The 19,893-nt window shown below is 48.8% G+C and overlaps 4 protein-coding genes and 1 non-coding gene across 5 annotated transcripts in view; 1 reads left to right on the forward strand and 4 right to left on the reverse strand.

Annotated features, from left to right (window-relative positions):
• Positions 1-14,148, reverse strand: part of LOC129340448 (histone H3-like) — a 75,394-nt gene extending 61,246 nt beyond the window's left edge. The window contains exons 1-2 of the mRNA XM_054995261.1: positions 13,586-14,148; positions 7,872-7,886 (exon numbers count right to left, since the gene is read on the reverse strand). Coding sequence (XP_054851236.1) covers positions 7,872-7,886; positions 13,586-13,871 — 301 coding nt within the window. The 5' untranslated portion in view covers positions 13,872-14,148. The remainder of the gene's footprint in view (positions 1-7,871; positions 7,887-13,585) is intronic.
• TRNAG-GCC (transfer RNA glycine (anticodon GCC)) lies at positions 477-547 on the reverse strand. The gene has a single exon. It is a non-coding gene; the product is annotated as a tRNA-Gly (tRNA).
• A 1,521-nt stretch (positions 14,149-15,669) lies between the features above and the next one.
• LOC129340451 (histone H4-like) lies at positions 15,670-16,993 on the reverse strand. Its single transcript, XM_054995265.1, has one exon. The coding sequence runs from the start codon at positions 16,991-16,993 to the stop codon at positions 16,553-16,555; it is 441 nt and encodes a 146-aa protein (XP_054851240.1). The 3' UTR covers positions 15,670-16,552.
• A 190-nt stretch (positions 16,994-17,183) lies between these two features.
• On the forward strand, positions 17,184-18,320 carry LOC129340453 (histone H3). Its single transcript, XM_054995267.1, has one exon. It carries the CDS (start codon positions 17,198-17,200, stop codon positions 17,606-17,608), a length of 411 nt encoding a protein of 136 aa, XP_054851242.1. The 5' UTR covers positions 17,184-17,197; the 3' UTR covers positions 17,609-18,320.
• A 229-nt stretch (positions 18,321-18,549) lies between these two features.
• LOC129340449 (histone H1-like) lies at positions 18,550-19,319 on the reverse strand. Its single transcript, XM_054995263.1, has one exon. The coding sequence runs from the start codon at positions 19,299-19,301 to the stop codon at positions 18,621-18,623; it is 681 nt and encodes a 226-aa protein (XP_054851238.1). The 5' UTR covers positions 19,302-19,319; the 3' UTR covers positions 18,550-18,620.
• Between the last annotated feature and the right edge of the window lie 574 nt (positions 19,320-19,893).

The raw sequence follows: 19,893 nt of genomic DNA on the forward strand, positions 1-19,893 counted from the left end.
GGAGGGGGTTGGGGTGGGAAACCATTTTTGCCTTGTGCATAAGCAGTGCACCAACATAAAATTTAAAAAGCAAGAGGAGCAACAAAAAGACCCACTCAGGTGGCTGTTGTGGGGCAATTGTGGGGCTGGCCCTAGATGGGGGGAAAAGCAGGTGTGGCTTTCACAATGCAGAAGTGCTGTGCGGGAGTCTGACAAGTGTGAGCATTTCACACCCACACCACATAGAAGAGTCATCAGCCAGCCAGACCGAGGGGTCCCTTCCGTTGCTGTTTCGTGTTGAAGAGGGCAGCAGAGGGGCTGAACAGCCGGGATTGAGGGGGAGGAAGTGAATGGGTTCAAAAGCGGACTGAAAAATAGGCACATCGTTGCAGTGGGATGGGACGGACGCAAGAGAAGAGTCCGCCTCTCATTTCAAGCAAGATCAAAAGGGGCCTGGACAGGAAATTTGCAAAAAAAAAAAAAAAAAATGTTGTCGTTGCATTGGCCGGGAATCGAACCCGGGCCTCCCGCGTGGCAGGCGAGAATTCTACCACTGAACCACCAATGCACCACATAAAAAAAAGGCCTTCAGGATTTCTTTTACATACTTTTGAGCTGTCTGTGGGCTAATTTTGTCTATTATTAATTACAATATGCCGAAAATAACTCTTATGGCTGCATGTTTTGAACTTTGTAAGCGACCTGGAACCACGACTGCAGACCCTCTGTAAATATTTGCATACATATCTTCTGGATCGGACTTAGCGTCCCTTCCTCCAGAAACTGCGATTGGGCTTCGACTTAAGAACAGGAGAGCACAAGCCAGGGGGGGCTTTATTAGCCAGCAACCACCCCTCCCCCCAATTTGGAAACTATTCCTACTCCTTGCCCCCACCCCAACTCTTCCTTGCTCTGCAAGACATCTCCCCCTGACCCACATCTCTGTTGTTTGCAGCCTTTAATATAACTGCCCCAGCCTAATGGACCTATCTGATGAAGTGAGCTCTGGCTCTCAAACGCTTCTGCTGCAATAAACGTTGTTGGACTCCTATCTTATTTTAAAACTGAAAGAGAAAGATAAACTCTTGATTTAGGAGTCTGCTGCAAAGGGATCTTCTTTTTCAAGCTTCATTTTTCATAAACTAATATAAATACCATTTACACACAATGACATCATGCCAGTTGCGGGCAGAGGTTCTCTTACATCAAGCCTAAATGCTGTCATCGTCTCCCCGCTCCCCTGCCTCTTTTTAATGTGCCGCCTGTAGATCTTTCTGTAGAACTTGAAAGCCTGTGTATTATGCATTAATCAGGAGAGCTTTTTTACACAGGTAGGAGACCTATACTGTGAGAAAATGGTTCAAAGAGGCGCTTTGGTAAAGTGATAGGGGTTGTAGACTATACTACTGCGTACTATCAGTTACTGTATGTATGTATGTAAGTAAGTATGTTCTTATTGGGTAGTTTGGGCACTGTTTAGTATATCATATTTAATTGCTTACATTTTGTGTTAGCATTGTTTTCTGCTCTGCATGGGATTTCTACTTGTTTTCAAATTTCTGTAAACTTTGTATTTGCATACCCTACGGAATTACTTATTCAATATCCCAGCTGCTGATTTATTAACTGACACTGTGTAATCTGCCTTGAGTCTCGGGGAGTTTTGTGTGTTTTAAGTAGGTCCCATATTCGCTTTATTTAGGTTACTTCATCTTGTTTGAGGAATGGTGGCTAGGAGGTGCCTCGCCTTCATAAGCTTCTGCTTATTTAGTAAAGCTGCTGATTTTGCATCAGTTTGCCCAGCTGGGGGTAGGATATTGTTTGATACAGGGCGACTCTCTCTCTCCCAAAGCAGAGATAAAATTTCTGCCTGCTGGTGAATTAGTCTCTGGAGGGTGTCTGCCACCAAAGATGATTGATGAGCAAAAAGCTTGCTGAGGTTGCCAGGTCCAGGTTGGGAAATTCCTTGAGATTTTGGAGGTGGAGCCTGGAAAGAGTGGAGTTTGGGGAGGGGAGGGGCCTCAATGGGTTATTCCATAGAGTCATAGAATCATAGAGTTGGAAGGGGCCATACAGACCATCTAGTCCAACCCCCTGCCCAGTGCAGGATCAGCCTAAAGCCTACCCTCCAAAGCAGCCATTTTCTCCAGGGGAACTGATCTCTGTGGCCTGGAGATGAGTTGTAATTCCAGGAGATCTCCAGCCACCACCTGGATGCTGGCAACCCTAGATCTAGCTCTTCACTGCACCTGAACAGTTGCAAGGCCCATGGGGAGAGGGGTCATGGAGGAGAAGTTCCCACTGATATATCCTGGCTCTGATTAGGCAAATACTCCAGTTTCTCGGTGTTGTACTTCAAGCGCTCATATCTGTTCTGGAGTTTAATTGGAGCATAAAAGTCCTCCAGCTTTGATTGTTTGCTTAAAGGTAGTGCATTCTCCCCCTCAAATAGGCATGCTCTTTTTTGCCCCATATATAGGTATTTATGAGCTCGGGCCCTGTGGCTTTAAGTAACTGTGGGATGGTTTGGAAAGTCCAAGTTTTAGTTTAGATGTAAGTTTTAAAGTTCACAAGCCACCCAAACAAATCCTTAGCAGTTGTAAAGTTATTTTCTGCTTCACCCCGCAAGACAGCCAAAAAGGTCTCCTACTAGACCCAAGAGTTCGCCAGTTTCCAAGGCAGCCTTTAACCCCTTCAGATGCCGAGCAATAAATAAAGCAGATAGGCTGTTATCTTTCTACTTGGAGAGTTTCCCAGCTGAAAACGCATTCCACAAAGCTCTAAAAACAGAACATCTCTAATAACAAACACAGCCGCTGCCAGGAAAGACAGACAGAAGACTAAAATTTATCTTAAAGCGTAAAAATCTGCTGAGATTCCAACTGAACCGGCTGCAGCAGCCGTCTTCCTTCCAGTGTTGGAGCAGTATATGGAAAAGGGACTCCTGGAGAGGCCTGCGTGATGCTGGCCTGTTCTCCCGTACCACTTGAGACACTGTATGCAGCCCACCAATATGTAGAAAGGTCAGTTCTGCAAAGCAGACCACCTCAGGCAGAAATAACTAAATCTGCTCCTTGTCAGGCCTTAACTGGCCCTTCCCTGTGTCCCTGACCCATATAGAGGTGTAGGCCTCCATGGTTTTGAGAGCAAAATTATGAGCAAGAGCTCTGCCACATGAACACACCCATGTAAGGAACAGCGGAGCTTGCTTAACCTTCAAAGCAATGCTTGCATGGGCAGAAAATAGCTGAATCAGCAAAACAGCGGGGGAAGTACAAACCAGACTCAGAACGAAGCAAATAAAGAAGTAGGAAAATTCTACGTAAGGTTGAAAAGCAAACAAGGGTAAAAACACCCACCAAGGCAAGGAGATAAAAAGGTCTTCCTCACCTAACTCAGGCAAGAACGGAGCTATGTTTATGGTAGGACACTCTGTACCCGTTTATTCCTGGAATAAATCTTTCTTCTCTTATGTTCTCCAGACTGGTGTAGTTATTGGACAGACCGCACCAGATCAAGGAACGTGCAATTTCTGCAATGGCTTGCCCTCAGCTCTTCTGGTATATGCAGATTGCAATGCTAACGACTAAATTCAGCAGGTTTTCAAGCACATTTTGCAAGGGGCACTCAAATGAGTAAGCTCATTAAACAGTGGGATTTACTTCTGAGTAAATATGGATGGAGTTGCTCAGTTAGTGGGCTCCATTTCTCTTTAAAGCTCATCTCGAAATGCAGTGGTTTGATGGTTCAAATGCGAATGTGTGTGGGGGGCGGATTCTTTATGATGCATGTTTTAAAATGAAACCGTTGGTCAAGCGGATGCCAACCAGGATCTTCGAGTTTCATGAATCACAGCCCACCGGGCCTGTAAAAGACAGAGCTGTTCTGCCAGGCGTTCGGTGGTTGAAGGGGGCAGTGCCATGTCAGCCTCCCACCTTTGGGGGGGGGTGTTTCTCCCCACCTTTGCACCTTAATGTATCTGGTTGATTTATTTTATTGTTTATTGTATGTAGATTTTAAAATAACTGTTTTCTTGTTTTATTGATTTTAACTGTTGTTCATCACCACCCAGAGCCCCTTAGGATGGGTGGTTTATAAATCTAATAATGATGATGATGATGATGAATGTATCCAGAGGAGTTAGCCATGTTAGACTGTAGTTGCTTTAAGACTAACCAACTTTATTGAGGCGTAAGCTTTCAAGAACCACAGCTCTCTTCGTCAGATGCATCGTGTATCTGACGAAGAGAGCTGTGGTTCTCAAAAGCTTACACCTCAATCAAGTTGGTTAGTCTTAAAGGTGCTACTGGACTTTTTACTTCATTAGGAATGGAATCTGTCAGAAGTCACTGGAGTCAGAAATGATGGCACAATTACAATACCCCAAGACACTCTTGTTTACATTATACAGGCAAAGTGTGTGTGTGGGGGGGGGCGGGGATGCTTAAAGGTCTGTTATTTTTGTCAATACATTGTTAAAATAGCTAATACGTCTTCCCAACGTGAACTTTAAGTAGTCCTGCTCCACCCCCAATTTGTGTTTAAATTAGTTAATTCATTGCACTAATGGCATTACTCCTCCAGAGTGGGGAGGGGTTGGTGGTTCCCCCATTGTTCAATAGTTCTTGAACAGCAAGGCTATGAGATTTGGAAAGGAAGGAGAGATGGCAGGATCGTCTGTTAAGACCTTGAGCTGAGCCAAGTTGTCCTTGCTGAGAGATCCAGAGGAGTTAGCCGTGTTAGTCTGTAGTAGCAAAATCAAAAAGAGTCCAGTAGCACCTTTAAGACTAACCAATTTTATTGTAGCGTGAAGAGAACTTGCTGAGAGAGGCTGCGAGGAATTATTCCTTTGGCTCCCCACCCCCAGCCAAACTAGCCACCAAGTTAGAAAAGACAATGACTCACGGGCCTTGGGCTGATTAAACATGCAGCTCACACACCAGGTCCTTGGTCCATTTGTAGCCAGCAGTCCACTTGAAGTATGCAGAGAAATGCAAAACACTGAAATAACTCTTGGTCTGGGTGTGTGTGTGTGTGTGTCATCTTTTAATCAATCAGTTCTACTGCCTTGAAGGAAAAGGATCAATTGGATTGTCTCCAACTTTGGACCATGCTTTGGATGGGGCCAGCGAGTGTGGGGCCCGGGCGACTGCCTGCCCCTCTCGGAAGGGGATCAATGAAATCGCAGCCTTGCAACTGAAATGATGTGTGCGCTTGGAGCAGTGACAGTTCCACCCAGGACCCCCAGCTGTCTCCTTTCGCAGCTACCACTTGCTTCTTGCACCTCTCTGCATCACCCCGTTATCCTGCTTCTCCCCCCAACCAACCCCCAGCCCTGTTTTCCCCTTTCCCCCCTCAACCGGTGTCTCTGCAGCCCCTGTTAACCCCTTGACATTAACAGTCCCATCACCTGCCTTCCAGAATCACCCTGGGAAGAATCTAGCCTGCATTTTCACCAAATCTTGCTCAATTTTCCTCTTTATTACACCCCCCACATGGTTTTTGTCTGTGCAGGTCCTTGGATCCCACAGCAGAGTCCTTTTGGAGGGACAACAAGGAACCCCCCCCTCCCCTTTTGCATCAGTTGAAAAGCTGGCTGGATCCCAGCCCATGATTACTAACTCACACCTGGGATGAGTCTCGGTAACCACCTAACTTAAAACAGCAACAGTAGTAATCTTTGTTTTTTATTGATTAAGCAAACAGGCTTAAAAAGAGCCCCTTCCCCTGCTACTTAGAAATAACGTTCTTGGTGCCAGCTCTGGCACCCTCAAAGATGGCGAGCACACAGCAGACTGGATTTTCTGCGATGGGAAAGCCTAGCAGTGTGCAAAGGACTGGTGGGAAGCCTGGGCAGTGATGTGCTCAGACTTACTGGCCCTGAAAGAGATTCCACAGACTGTGTGCAAGCACAGATGGAGCTACACTGCTCTCTTCTTCAGCCCCTCTCCTTTGACGGAAGCAGCTCTGGACTGCTCGTTTTGCTGTTAAGGATTTTTTTTTTGTTAAAAAAGCACTCACTCTGCTTTAATTTCATTTCCCATCAACAAAGAATGAATGGCCATCAGTTTGACATCAGAAACCTCAACATTCAAAAAGCACTCTGTTTTAATTTCATTTTCCATAACAGCCATTACCCTCCATTAATCAGGACCCCAAACCACGGTCAAGGAAGAAATATGAGTTTTATTTCATTTACTTAATAAAAGCTCAGGCGCAGATGCCCTCGTTAGGACATATGCATAAAGATCAGCCATAGCAGAGAATCTTATATACTGATCAAGCTAATTGTTTACAGAAAAAGGTAGAATTGTTACCCAAAAAGATACAAACAATTCTTCAGGAGACATGGCACCAAATCAGACCAGATTGACAAGACAGTAAACTGTCTCTGTAATATAAACATGCTACATGTCTGGTGCCACACAGGGATTTGGGGTAAATTCCTGAGTGACTCCTCATCCAAGGTAAATTCTTGAGTACAAAGTCAAAGCAAAAGAGATAAATGTCTCCTGCAGTATTCAGTGTTTTAAACTGTGTCAGAAGTAATCTGCTTACAAAAAAAAACTTTTGCCTTCTGTGTTAGAGGGCAGTTCCAATAAACGCTCATACATCGGTCTTAAAACTAGGGGGTCATAAAAAATTCCTTATCGCTCACCAACGTTTAATTCAGAGAACGTTTCATGTTACAATGCAATAACGCAAAGCTTTTAGAGGAAAGGCTTCCAAACAAACTCTTTATCTTAGGGAAGCAAATACCTGAGATCATTTCTCATTGTTTTTACTGTGTATAAATATTGGAAAGTTTACATACCAGTGGTACGATTCCAAACAAGATGGCACAGGAGATATTTATGTATTCACAATGGTGAAGATGCAGAATGGAAAGAGCAGGCTTGGAATCACTAAAGGTGACGTTATTTTTACAAGAAATGTTGGATTGATGTAGTTAGATAGCAGAAGCATATTATGGAATACGAAAGCCCTTTAAATCCTGAAACTGTATCATTCACATTATAAAAGCAGAGGGAGCTTACATCCAGTGTGCAATGAACTGGTCATATTCCTTCAAAAATACTTCTATTTTTTTAAAAAAATAATCTTTTAAAAAGAGCATGTATTAAACAAAGGTGCATTATTGCTCATGGCGATTGCTTTACTTGATTTACAAAACGTCTCATTGGAGTGGGCTTCCCAAAGCAGTTGCGAGTGGGGCTTAAGGCAAGGTTGCCCGTCAAGGCTGGGGTTTCATTTGCGACGCACATCACTGCACTGGGCTGGGTGTTTCGGGCATCGAGAGCAGCTTGCAGCTGCAAAGTGTGCGTGAGAGTCTGAGACGGGATTGTCATAATTGCCACCACTACCTTCGGGGAGCATGGCACAGGCGTCGCTGGGCAGTCCAGCACATGGAACTCCCTTCAATGGTTCCCCGTGCCCCGTGGGTGTTTCTTCTGGTTCACGGCATCCTTGAGAGTACGTACCAAAGTCTTCCTTTCCTTCGGCGATATCAGACGTTGGGACACTTCCACACACAGCTCACCATTGTAGTAGGTCCATTGACAGCCAATGAGTTCATTGAGTTGCCGACTGGCATCTCTAGCACGGATCCACAGGGAGGTACTACCTCCACTGGTGCAATGAAACTCATTTTCCTGGGACCCGCTCAGGAACAAGGCCAGGTCTTCCTCAGAAGGCTCCTCGATGAAGCTCTTAACTGTATCACGAAGAGCACCATGAGCTACAGCTTGCACAACCTCATCCGGGCTGGTGAGCATAAGGAACGCGTGGGTGACCACTTCGATGGCCGCCCGCTCGTCCATCTTCTGTACTGCGGTGCCTCTCTGATCATAGGGGGTCCACATGGACAGGGCGTTTGCAATTATAATGTCAACCCTGCGGAGATCTTCCTTGGCTACAGCCTGTTCTCTCAGCACAGATGCAATACTGGGCAGCAGGCTCTTCTTCAGCATGTCCGCCTTCTGCCAGGGACCGAGCTGAGATCGCGCGATCTTGTTAACATTGCGCTCAAAGTCACGGATGGTGCTCTTCGCTTGGCCTTGGAAGCCAACGGGCATTCCCAGGTACTGGACATTTTCCAGTGACTCAAGGGAGGCCAGGTCCTCCGCCCGGATGGTGAACTTTGTTGCATAAACCTCCTCACCCTTGAAATGGAACGACTTGCACTTCTTCGCGTTGAAGCTCAGACCCATCCAGGCAGCCGCAGCGGCGGCATCGTCCAGCATGTTCTGAAGCGCTGGGGCATTCTCAGCCACCAGCACCAGGTCGTCAACGTAGGCCAAGATGCTTACTTTTGTGCCATGCAGGCGGAAGCCAGGGGAGCGGCTGTGGATGAATCGGAGGAGCGGTTCCATGGCCAGGGCGAACAGGATGGAGCTCAGGGGGCAGCCTTGACTCAGCCCTCTCCGGAGGGGGATCTCTGCAGTCTTCCCCGCCTTGGTCTTCACAGTCGTGGTGCAGCCACGGTAGAACTCCCGGAGCAGGCCGAGGAAGCCTGGGGGCATGCCGAACTCCTCCAGCGTCTCAAAGACGTGGCGGTGAGAGACTGAGCCGAAAGCATTGGCAAAATCGAGCCAGGCCACAGCGCACTCCCTGCCTTGGCTCCTGGCGAAGAGCCACGCCGACCGGAGGAGGAAACGGAGCTCGGAGGCCTCGAGGCCCTGCTGAGGGCTGCGGGCTTGTCCCGATTCGGCCCACCGGGCGATGCGAGCGGCCAGGCACTTGGCGTACAGCTTGGGCATGGTGTTGCCCAGGGTGATGGGCCGCCAGCTGCTCGGGTCCATTTCGTCCCCGCTCTTGTAGACGAAGATGGTGATGGCTTTCTTCCAGGCGGAGGGCGTGCGCCCGAACCTCTTGCACCCGTTGAAGATGGCAGCCAGCTCCGGGCAGCCGGGGTCACGCTTCTTCAGCAGGCCATAGGGGATCCCATCCGGCCCGGGGGCCGTGTTCCGGGCACCTTTGAGCTGGGCGGAGACCTCTCCCCGGGTGAACGGCTTCTCCAGGATCTTGTGGCAACCCACGGGCGGAAGCCGAGGCAGGCCGGCCGGCGGGGAGGTGCCCGCGGGCTGTTCTCGGGTGAAGTACTCCTGCAGCTCTCGCAGAGGGATCGGGCAGGCTCTGGAAGGCCCCTCCAGGATCTCCCGGACCGCTTTGGCTCTGTTGGCCCGGTAGAGCCTGGAGATGCGCGAAGCTCTCCCGGGCTTGGGGGGAGCGCGGGCGGGCTTGCCGCCCCGCTTCGCTTCCGCCGTCAGCGTCTTCGTGAACTCCCGGACAAGCTGCTCGAAGTCCCGGGCGGTGGCGGCGGCGCGGATCCGCTCCTCCAGCTGCCTGGCCGGGGCAGGCGCGGCGGGGCCGGGGAACTGGCGCGCGGCCGCTCGGGGCATGGCTTGGCGGCTTCCGTCCCGCTGCGCGGCTCGGCTGCGCTTCCCTGGAGCCCGATCGCCTCTCGCTGGAGGAGCCGCGGCAGAGCCAAGCCTCCGGCGTGGCAGGAAGGCTCTGCGGAAAGCCCCGGCCGGCCGCGCCCCTTCTGGGGTGCGCTCCTCGGCCGAGATTGGCCCGCGGGCGAGCCGGGAAAGTCCCCGGGCAGCGGCCCCGATCCAGGCGCCGCTCCCTCGCTCGGCGCGTTTTCTCAATGGGGCGCCGACGGGAAGAGCGCCGTCATTGGAGGACTCGTTTCGCTCCCGCCCAATCAGCGCTCTGCACGCGGAGGGGCCCTGAAACTCGAGGGGGCGGCGGCGGCTCTTTCCGAAAAGTTTCCTTCCTGAGAGCATCGGGTGGGGAGCCGGGCGGGCCTGCGGCGGCAGAGCGCGGTTGGGGTCCAGCAGCGCCTTCAAGGACACCGAGAGTCCCAGGAGATGAGCTTTCCAGAGTCAAGGCTCCCTTTTTCAGATACTTTCAGAAGCGGCAAAATAGAAAAGAGTCCAGGAGCACCTTTAACCCACTTTACTGTAGTATAAGCTTTCGAGAATCACAGTTCTCTTCGTCAGATGCATCCGATGAAGAGAACTGTGATTCTCGAAAGCTTGTGCTACAGTAAAGTGGGTTAGTCTTAAAGGTGCTCCTGGACTCTTTACTATTTTGCTACTACAGACTAATGCGGCTAACTCCTCTTGATTTCAGAAGTGGAAGTCGGGTTTTGAGAAGATGGGAGTGGTCTTTAAAGGAAGGGTGTAAGGTGTAATAATAATATAATTGGCTTCCGTGGAGTAGAAAAGAGCAAGAGTCCCACATAATTGGACTCCCATAAGACCAACAAAATTTGTGGTAGGGTATGAGCTTTGAGTCACAGCTCACTTCTTCTGGAGTGACTCAGGAAAGCTCATGCCCTACCATAAATGTTGCTAGTCTTAGAGGTGCTACTGGACTCTTGCTCTTTTCTATAATTGGTTTGGTAAGAGTTGAGGTGTGAAAAACAGCACTCTAGCAAGCTAATTGCTAACCTAAAACAACTACTCGCCTGCAACGATAAACTAGTTAACAGTAACATGGATTCTGGTGCTGTAGCCGAGGAAATTGGTAAATTGCTACACGCAGCTAGTATAGCCAATAGTTATGATCAATGGTCAATATCTAATCATTTTCAGCTTGTTTCAAACAACCTGTCCCTTGCTTAAATTTAACACTGTCCAAATGGAGTTGGGCAATGGCCAAGACTGAAGAAATGTGCCGGACATTGTCTGTTATTCTTAGCTAATGTTTTATTAACTAATAAGTGTTATAATATTGTTCTAGTAAACTAACATTTAGAAAGATTAAATAAAATCCTTCTTCAGAGTAAAATATAGCTGTCAAGCTGAAGTCAGCTAGATACTGTTGAAACAGGAAGCCTGTAGCTTGGGAAAAGAGGAAGTTACAGCATTGTGTATCTTAGAATAGACTGCTTAAAAGATAAGACTGATGATTTAAGAGAATTTGTCTGAATTTATGCCGCACTAAGAAAAGGTCATGTCTGGGGCAATGATCTTGATGATAAAGCTAAATAATGGTACACTGTAACTGTATGTTGTAAGATTGCAGCCACAGCAAATTGTAACCGTTAGCTAGTGAGTAACCACCTTCTGTGACGTAACTGTAAGCTGTGCTATATCAGAGAGGTTGCTTCCTTATACTAGAGCTCAGTTCTTTGTGGCACTAGTCACGCTGAGCTCTGCCGGCAATAAACATCATTCCTTCCTGAAGATTCTGTCTGGTCTCAATTCTTGGGAACACGATACCCTGCTACAGTGCCAAGGCCTGCAACAAGCTAAGATGCCAACTTTGCTCTCATATAGATCCTAGCAACAGGTTCCTACTCCAATGCTCTTCCTCCCTCTACATTGGACAGACTGGCCAGTCCCTTCATCAAAGAATGAATGGCCATAAGTTTGACATCAGAAACCTCAACATTCAAAAAACAGTGGGGGGGACTTTTTAACCTCCCAGGACATTCCGTTGCTGACCTAAGAGTGGCAGTTCTCCTGCAAAGGAATTTCAAGGGGAGATTAGAAGGTCAGATTGCTGAATTGCAACTAATAACCAAGCTCAAGACAATGCGTGCACCTGGACTGAATCGAGACCTAGGCTTCCTGTCTCATTACCAATGCTGATTTCTCCACACCCACTACCTCTCTGCATATCCTACCTAATCCAATCGACATCTGTAATGTATGTGTGTTCAGCTTCAATTGTGCTCACACATAGGTCATTAGGTGAGAGGTCCTTTTAAGAAATCCCTTAACAGTAATCACTTCACTCTCTTAAATATAAGGACGGAGAGACTCACTTTCTGGCTGTATCGGAAAAAGCGAGCTGTGACTCATGAAAGGTCATACCCTATCATAAATTTGTCAGTCTATAGGTGCTACTTGACTCTTGTTCTTTTCTACTGCTACAGATGATTAACCCATCTTAAGCTAATTAGTGTTGATCTTGCCCATTTAATATGGTGACCCCTACATAAGGCCCTGTTCAGATGAGTGAAGCTGTGGGGCAGGGAGGAAGTCCTGCAGATGTAAGGGGCCACGGCCATGAAGGCCTTTTTATGTGACAGCCAAAACCTTGAATTCAGCCTGACAACTGATGGGCAGCAGAATGGAAATATTATGCACGCTCCATGTCAGACATACTACATAGATGTCTGCGTTGCCTTAGCTATTTGCTAGGTCCTTGTATGCTAGATTGCTGGGAAGGGAGAGACCATGTGAACCTCCGCCTAGTTCCTACTGCCTTATCTGTCTCCTGCTGTTTTGTTTACACATGCCTTCCTGCTCTGTCTGAGAAGGGACGGCCTTGAGGAACTCTTCTCACAGGACGGGCTAACAATTCCCTGCCTAGAAGCTTTGCATCAAAACTAAGGGCCCCAGCTGGGGGAAGGGGAGGGAGTATAACTGTTGATGCTTCACTTTGTACCTGTATTCCTGTCGATGCCCTGTTGGAGTCATGAACTTGTGATCCACTAATAAAGAGCTTTAATTCATAGTTTGAGGAGAGACCAGTATGAGAGCATTGCAGTAATCACCGAGTCATGGATCCAGGTGTCCAAACCTGCCCTGTCAAGGAAGGGAGCCATCTTCCAGGCTAGACTAAGGAAGTGGTTTTTTTGCAATTGCCTTAACTTTCTTTCCTATCAACAATATTGAAGCCAGTATATCCTCTTGTATAACTGAGCCAGGCAGGATCAACCGAGCCCTATGGAAGTGCCAGCACAATGTCCTTCAAGATCTCTGCCATCCCACTCCCCATCCCATCCATCTTATCTGGGTTCAGCTTCAGTTTGTTCCATTTTCAGCTACTTAAACACAGCCGTCAAAGTACTCCGCCCAAGGCTTTTACTGCATCCTCCTCAGGAGATTTGGAGAGGAGATACAGAGCTGGTTATCACCAACATGGTGATGACAGTGAATTCCAAAGCTATAGATGATTTCCCTAAAGGCCTTACAGTAATTCAGTACTTTAATTCCAGTTGCATTCCAATGCCTATTATCTAGCTACAGTTTAATACCGCTTAAGCCACTTTAACCCCATCTTTCTCCAACATTAACACATCAGGATACGTTAAAATTCTATGGCTAAGCTAAGAAGTGGTGGCACCAAGCACCTTCATTTCTTAACTAATTTATGGCAACCCCAACCGGTTTTTCACAGGCCGTGTGCCATTGCCTGCCTCTGCAACCATTACAGACCTCTCACCCAATTTCCAACCAAGGCCAACCCTGCTTAGCTTCTAAGATCCCACAATATTGAGCTTGTTTAGTCTCTCCAGCTCACCAGCTTTAAAAAAAAACCCGTATCAGAAACACAAGTTCAGTCAACTGCCAAAAAGCCACTCATGTTTTAATAACCTTATTAAGAAAGACTTCCTCAACGTTCCTCCTATCCCTAACCCTAAAATAAACAACCAGCAACCACCCAGATACACTAAGCAAATATTCCCTTGGACAGCCATACATCAATATTAGATATAAAGGTCTAAATTTTAACATAAAACAAGCTTTTCTCACAAAAAAGAAAAGCAAAGCAGCTCTTTCTCGGAAATCGTGGGTGGCCCTTAAAAGGGCCTTTGGTGTGTTGCGACGGGAGACTTTCTAGCCGCCGAAGCCGTAGAGCGTGCGGCCCTGGCGCTTGAGGGCGTAGACCACGTCCATGGCGGTGACGGTCTTCCTCTTGGCGTGCTCGGTGTAGGTCACGGCGTCGCGGATCACGTTCTCCAGGAAGACCTTCAGCACCCCGCGGGTCTCCTCGTAGATGAGCCCCGAAATGCGCTTGACTCCCCCACGGCGAGCCAGGCGGCGGATGGCGGGCTTGGTGATGCCCTGGATGTTGTCGCGGAGGACCTTGCGGTGCCTCTTGGCGCCTCCTTTCCCGAGCCCCTTCCCGCCTTTGCCACGGCCAGACATCTCTCCGTTCTTCTACTAACAACCACAAAAGGAATTAAAACATGTGACTCCCGAGGCTTAGCGTTTTTAAATGGTTATGTCGGACCAAAGGGAAAACTAAACAACTTTACAGAGTACCGCCCACTTCCCCCAAACTATAATTTCATAGGCTCTTGTCGACTACCAATCAGTTACAGGTGTTTTTCAAACTATCCAATCAGAACGATTTTAGAAAAGTACAAGACGCCACCGTAGAATGCTTGTCCATTAAGCAAACGGGGGGGGGGGGGTCTTCTGAGCACAGTAGTTTCAGAAATACATTTCGTACTCTAATATTACGACTTCATTGGTACTTACCACCACCACCACACACGGTGCCTACTAGCAGCCAAAGCGAAAATGCTAATCGCTTTTCCACTCCGGATGGGCAAAATTGTGCCTTAAATATATTGCTTTTATTCTGTAACTCGCCTTGAGTCTCATTAAGTGGGCTATAGATGCAGAGGAGTTAGCCGTGTTAGTCTGTGGTAGCAAAATCAAAAAGAGTCCAGTAGCACCTTTAAGACTAACCAGAGCAGAAGGTCTGTTGCAGGGCCTGGTACCTGTGCTGGTGACTCTGCTGGCCGATTCATGATTGTGAGTGAATCACTCGCAACAGACCCAGATGCCAGCTCTGCCCTTATATCTACCCAGGGAATACAATTACAGGACCCAAAGGCATCAACTACACTGTCTCAGGCTCTTACAGCTGCTCATCCTCCAATCTGATACATGCCCTCATGTGTCAACAATGTCCTTCTGCTCTGTACACTGGACAAACCAGCCAACCTCTACGCAAAAGAATAAATGGACACAAATCTGACATTAGAAATGGAAACGTCCAGAAACCAGTGGGAGAACACTTCAATCTACCAGGACATTCCATCAAAGACTTAAAGGTCGCTGTAGTTCAACAGAAACCTTTCAAAAACAAAATCCAACGGGAGGCTGCTGAACTGGAATTCATATGCAAATCTGACTCTGTCAAGCTGGGACTGAATAGGGACTATGAATGGTTATCACATTATCACAGGTAATACAGATAATTACAGGTAATTACAGAGGCGGGGTCTGGGGGAGCCCAGTGACACCTGGCGTGGGCTTTCGGGTACCACAGTTCTCTTTGTCAGATGCATCTGACGGGGAGAGCTGTGGTTATCGAAGGCTTATACTGCATTGGAATTGGTTTTGCTGCTACAAACTAACAGGGCAAACTCCAACTGACCCCAACACCAAAAGGAGATGTTTACATTTACTAGCAAAGGAATGTTTTGGTTGCACCCTCCCTCTCACGCCCTAATTGCCTCTTCTCTCTCCTCCCCTCCTCTTCTATATTTGACCACTTTCTGTATCAGGCATCTGACGAAGAGAACTTGATTCTCGAAAGCTTATGCTACAATAAAATTGGTTAGTCTTAAAGGTGCTACTGGACTCTTTTTGATTAAGTGGGCTATAAACAGCATAATTTAAAAGAGGCACACACAGAAGACTTGCAGCATTTTACAGACTAACATATTCTTATTCTAGTATGAGTGAAAACTTGAGTACTAGTCCACAAAAACTATGCTGGAGTAAAATCTCGTTAGCATTTAAAGGAGCATAAAATTCTCGAAGAGATACCTCAAAATCCATTACCCAAACCTGTTTGATTTAAGCAGAACACAGCCCACCCAATACCTTTGATTAGATGAACCAAATGGCGCAAAATAGTATGCAAGCTTTCGAGTGCTCCAGCATTTAAAAAAAACTTTTTTTAAAAAAAAAGATACTAGGACCACAGATGATACTGGTATTCAGGAGAGCATAAAAGATAACATTCCACCGAAGATAAAAATATAAAACATTCCAAAGATAGTACAAATACAACATCTTTGTATTTTCAGAAGAATGCAATTGTGGGATCCTAGTGAAAAATACTGTGTGGGTTGTGTTCTGGGTTTGGATCTTTTTTTTTTCCTTTTGGACCAGCAGGCTGACAATTTATTTTTTCTTTATTTTAACAGAGCATGATGCAAGGCATGGAAGTTGGAGATTATTGCATTTTTATTGGACAACGAAAACATCTACTAAAAAGTTGTTTCGTCATTGGCTGAAAGGAACACTCATTGATTTCATTGGGTAGAAGCCTCAGTCTCTCCTCATCCAATCAGCACTAGATAATGAATGAACCCAGACTGCGTTCTTTATGGCAATTGCTGTGCCTTTGTTCTTGAGACGGTCTTCGCGGGAGTGTAGAAGCAAAATAAAGTCCAGTCGAGAAAAAGTTGGATTTGGGCAATTACTTGTGCGTTTTTGGAATAAAGGCTTGGGTTGGGTTGATCAGTAATTTCTCTGAAGAACTACCGATATTACCTCCTGTATCAGAAGTGAGCTATGGCTCCAGAAAGCTCATACCCTACCACTAATTTTGCTACTCTTATAGGTGCCACTGGACTCTTGCTCTTTTTCTTCATTAGCGGCCAAATGTCTTAAATAAACTCCTTTCTATTCCACAAGGGTTTGTTCACAAAGCCTGCAGTTTCGCTATGTAAACCATACGAAGCTAAGTTCTATCTTACTTTCACCGTGATTAACCACCCTCTCTGAAATAAAGGATCAGCTCTTTCACGGAAATCGTGGGTGGCCCTTAAAAGGGCCTTTGGTGTGTTGCGACGGGAGACTTTCTAGCCGCCGAAGCCGTAGAGCGTGCGGCCCTGGCGCTTGAGGGCGTAGACCACGTCCATGGCGGTGACGGTCTTCCTCTTGGCGTGCTCGGTGTAGGTCACGGCGTCGCGGATCACGTTCTCCAGAAAGACCTTCAGCACCCCGCGGGTCTCCTCGTAGATGAGCCCCGAGATGCGCTTGACTCCCCCACGGCGAGCCAGGCGGCGGATGGCGGGCTTGGTGATGCCTTGGATGTTGTCACGAAGCACTTTACGATGCCTCTTGGCGCCTCCTTTCCCGAGCCCCTTCCCGCCTTTGCCACGGCCAGACATGCTGTCAGCAAACAGAAACTCTACTACCGAACGAAATACGCTGTCGCTCTGTAATAACCTGCACTTATATAGAGTAGAATCCGACCAGAAGGAAAACAAGACGCAATCTCCGTTGATTTTTTCGCCCATGAAAAATTACCCAATGAGTGTCGTCTCAAAAGAAACCCGACCTAAGTAGTAGGCTCAGCCAATGGCTGCACAGCGCGGGAAATTCAAACGGGCCAACGGTCGCTGAGCAGCCTTCAGCCAATCAGAACTGGAGGAGTTGTCTATAAATAACCAGGTTTCACTTAGGGTCTTTTAGTTGCAGCTCGTGCTTATTGCAGAGAGGAGATGGCCCGTACCAAGCAGACCGCTCGCAAGTCCACCGGCGGGAAGGCGCCTCGCAAGCAGCTGGCTACTAAAGCCGCTCGCAAGAGCGCGCCGGCCACCGGGGGCGTGAAGAAGCCCCACCGCTACCGCCCTGGGACGGTGGCCCTCCGGGAGATCCGCCGCTACCAGAAGTCGACGGAGCTGCTGATCCGCAAGCTGCCCTTCCAGCGCCTGGTGCGCGAGATCGCGCAGGACTTCAAGACCGACCTGCGCTTCCAGAGCTCGGCCGTGATGGCGCTGCAGGAGGCCAGCGAGGCCTACCTGGTGGGGCTCTTCGAGGACACCAACCTGTGCGCCATCCACGCCAAGCGCGTCACCATCATGCCCAAGGACATCCAGCTGGCCCGCCGCATCCGCGGGGAGAGGGCTTAAGCGACTACCCGAAAAACTGCTAAGGGGCTCCTTGCAAGTTTAGAAACCCAAAGGCTCTTTTAAGAGCCACCACATACTCGTAAAGTGGCTGAGACATGATAGGTCTTTAAAGATACGTATGTTACATGTTTCATTATATAATCTCCCTGGCGCAGAGTGGCAAGCGGCAGTACTGCAGCTCAACCTGAGTTCGATCCTGCCGGCATCCAGGTTCAGGTAGCCGGCTCAAGGTTGACACAGCCTTCCATCCTTCCGAGGTCGGTAAAACGAGTACCCAGATTCCTGGGGATAAAAATGCCAAGAAAACGTCGGGATGCGACGTCCCCCCCCCCATGGGTCAGTAATGACTCGGTGCCGGCACAGGGGGTCTAAGAGCTCTTCCTCACTTCGCACCTCAACCAATACTTTTTTTAATTGTGAATCTTACCAGGATAATTTTTAGCAGCCTTTCGGGTAGTGGGCAGGATCAAAGCGGCTTATTTTTACAACTAATGAGAAGCTAGACTGAAGGGAGCTCTGCCTCTAAACCTTTACCATTGACATCTTGTATAGAGTAAGGGCCCAATAGCATCTTGACATTTCCAGGGTGTGAGATTTCGAGAAAACTCGACCCCGAGTCTTCCAGTCTTAACTTGCTACCACTATAGTTCTATCAAGACTACCAGTGTGAACTCGAAACCTTACACAGAACTGCTGTGTTCAGGGTGGAGTTACCCATGGGAAGCGCTGTAGCATCGGAAGGGAGCATTACATACCACTGTACTATGCATCTGACGAAGAGAACTGTGATTCTTGAAAGCTTATGCTACAATAAAATTGGTTAGTCTTAAAGGTGTTACTGGACTCTTTTTGATTTTACATACCACTTCGATCTTAGAAAAGGTTCTAAGCTACGTCCGCCTAAGCGGGCGCATTTAAGTCATATTGAGACTCGGAATTCAGCTCTTTTGAAGAAAAGGTGGGTGGCTCTTAAAAGAGCCTTTGGGGTTTGGAGCGCTCCTCTCGGAAGAGCCTATTTCTTCTTCGGCGCCGCCTTCTTGGGCTTGGCGACTTTCGCTTTGGGAGTCTTGGGCTTGGCTTTGGGCTTGGCCGTCCTGGCCTTGGCGGGGCTCTTGGCCGTTTTCTTGGGCTTGGCCACCTTCTTGGGGCTCTTGGCTGCCGCCTTCTTGGCCGCCCCTGCGGCCGCGGGCTTCTTGGCCACTTTCTTGGCGCTCTTCTTGGCCCCCGCGGCGCCCACCGCCCGCTTGACCTTCTTGGCGGCGCTGGCCGGCTTCTTGGCGGCGGGCTTCTTGCTCTTGGCCGCGCCGGCCGCCGGGGCCGGCTTCTTCTTGGCGGCCGCCTTGTCCTTGGCCTCGGCCTGCTTCTTGTTGAGCTTGAAGGAGCCCGAGGCGCCCGTGCCCTTGGTCTGCACCAGCGTGCCCTTGGTCACCAGGCTCTTGAGGCCCAGCTTGATGCGGCTGTTGTTCTTCTCCACGTCGTAGCCGGCGGCCGCCAGGGACTTCTTGAGCGCGGCCAGCGAGACGCCGCTGCGCTCCTTGGAGGCCGACACCGCCTGGGTCAGCAGCTCCGTCACGCTGGGGCCCGCCGGCTTGCGCGCCTTGGCCGCCCCGGACCCCGCCTTCTTGGTCTTCTTAGCCGGCGCCTTGGCAGGCTGGAGCGCGGCTGCGGGCGCGGCCGGAACTTCCTCGGTCATCGTGAGCCCCAAATGTGATCCCAGCAGCTCCCCTCTCAGCAAAGCAGAACAGGCGAATAAAAGCGGCCGGGGAGCCGCCTGGTATTTATAGGGGAGGAGCTGCGCGCTGATTGGTGCGTTCCTGGCACCTCGCTCTGGTCCCAGAAATGTCTCCTCGGTCGGTGCAACTTTGTGTTTCTTGAGCGCCACAAAACACCCCATTAATCAAAAGCCCGTGCGCGGATTCCGCCCATTCCCGGGGAGATCCATGGGGAGAATGTCCGCCTTCGGGGGCCAACTTTACACGGGCAGGGGAAGCGACGTCGGCCGGGAAACCAAGCCGGGACTCGGAGTCCGCCAGCTTTGGCCGTCTTCAAACGTGCAAACTTTGGCTTTTGGCTGAAAATAGCAAATGGTCCTTTTGCTAAAGGGCTGTGGCAACCCCCGGTTCCGAAAGCTTGGAGGGTCTGCAGCCGGGCCATGGAGGGAGGGGGAGATTCCGGCCGGTCCCTTCGCCGCAATCGCTTCTGGAAGCGAGTCAAGTAACACATCTGACAAGGAGCTTGGGACCAAGTTGGCATCCGCTGGCGTTTCTGTTACCCCCAGAATCTGA

This window comes from Eublepharis macularius, chromosome 12 (assembly GCF_028583425.1).
Source record: "Eublepharis macularius isolate TG4126 chromosome 12, MPM_Emac_v1.0, whole genome shotgun sequence".
In the NCBI taxonomy this organism is placed as follows: domain Eukaryota; kingdom Metazoa; phylum Chordata; class Lepidosauria; order Squamata; family Eublepharidae; genus Eublepharis; species Eublepharis macularius.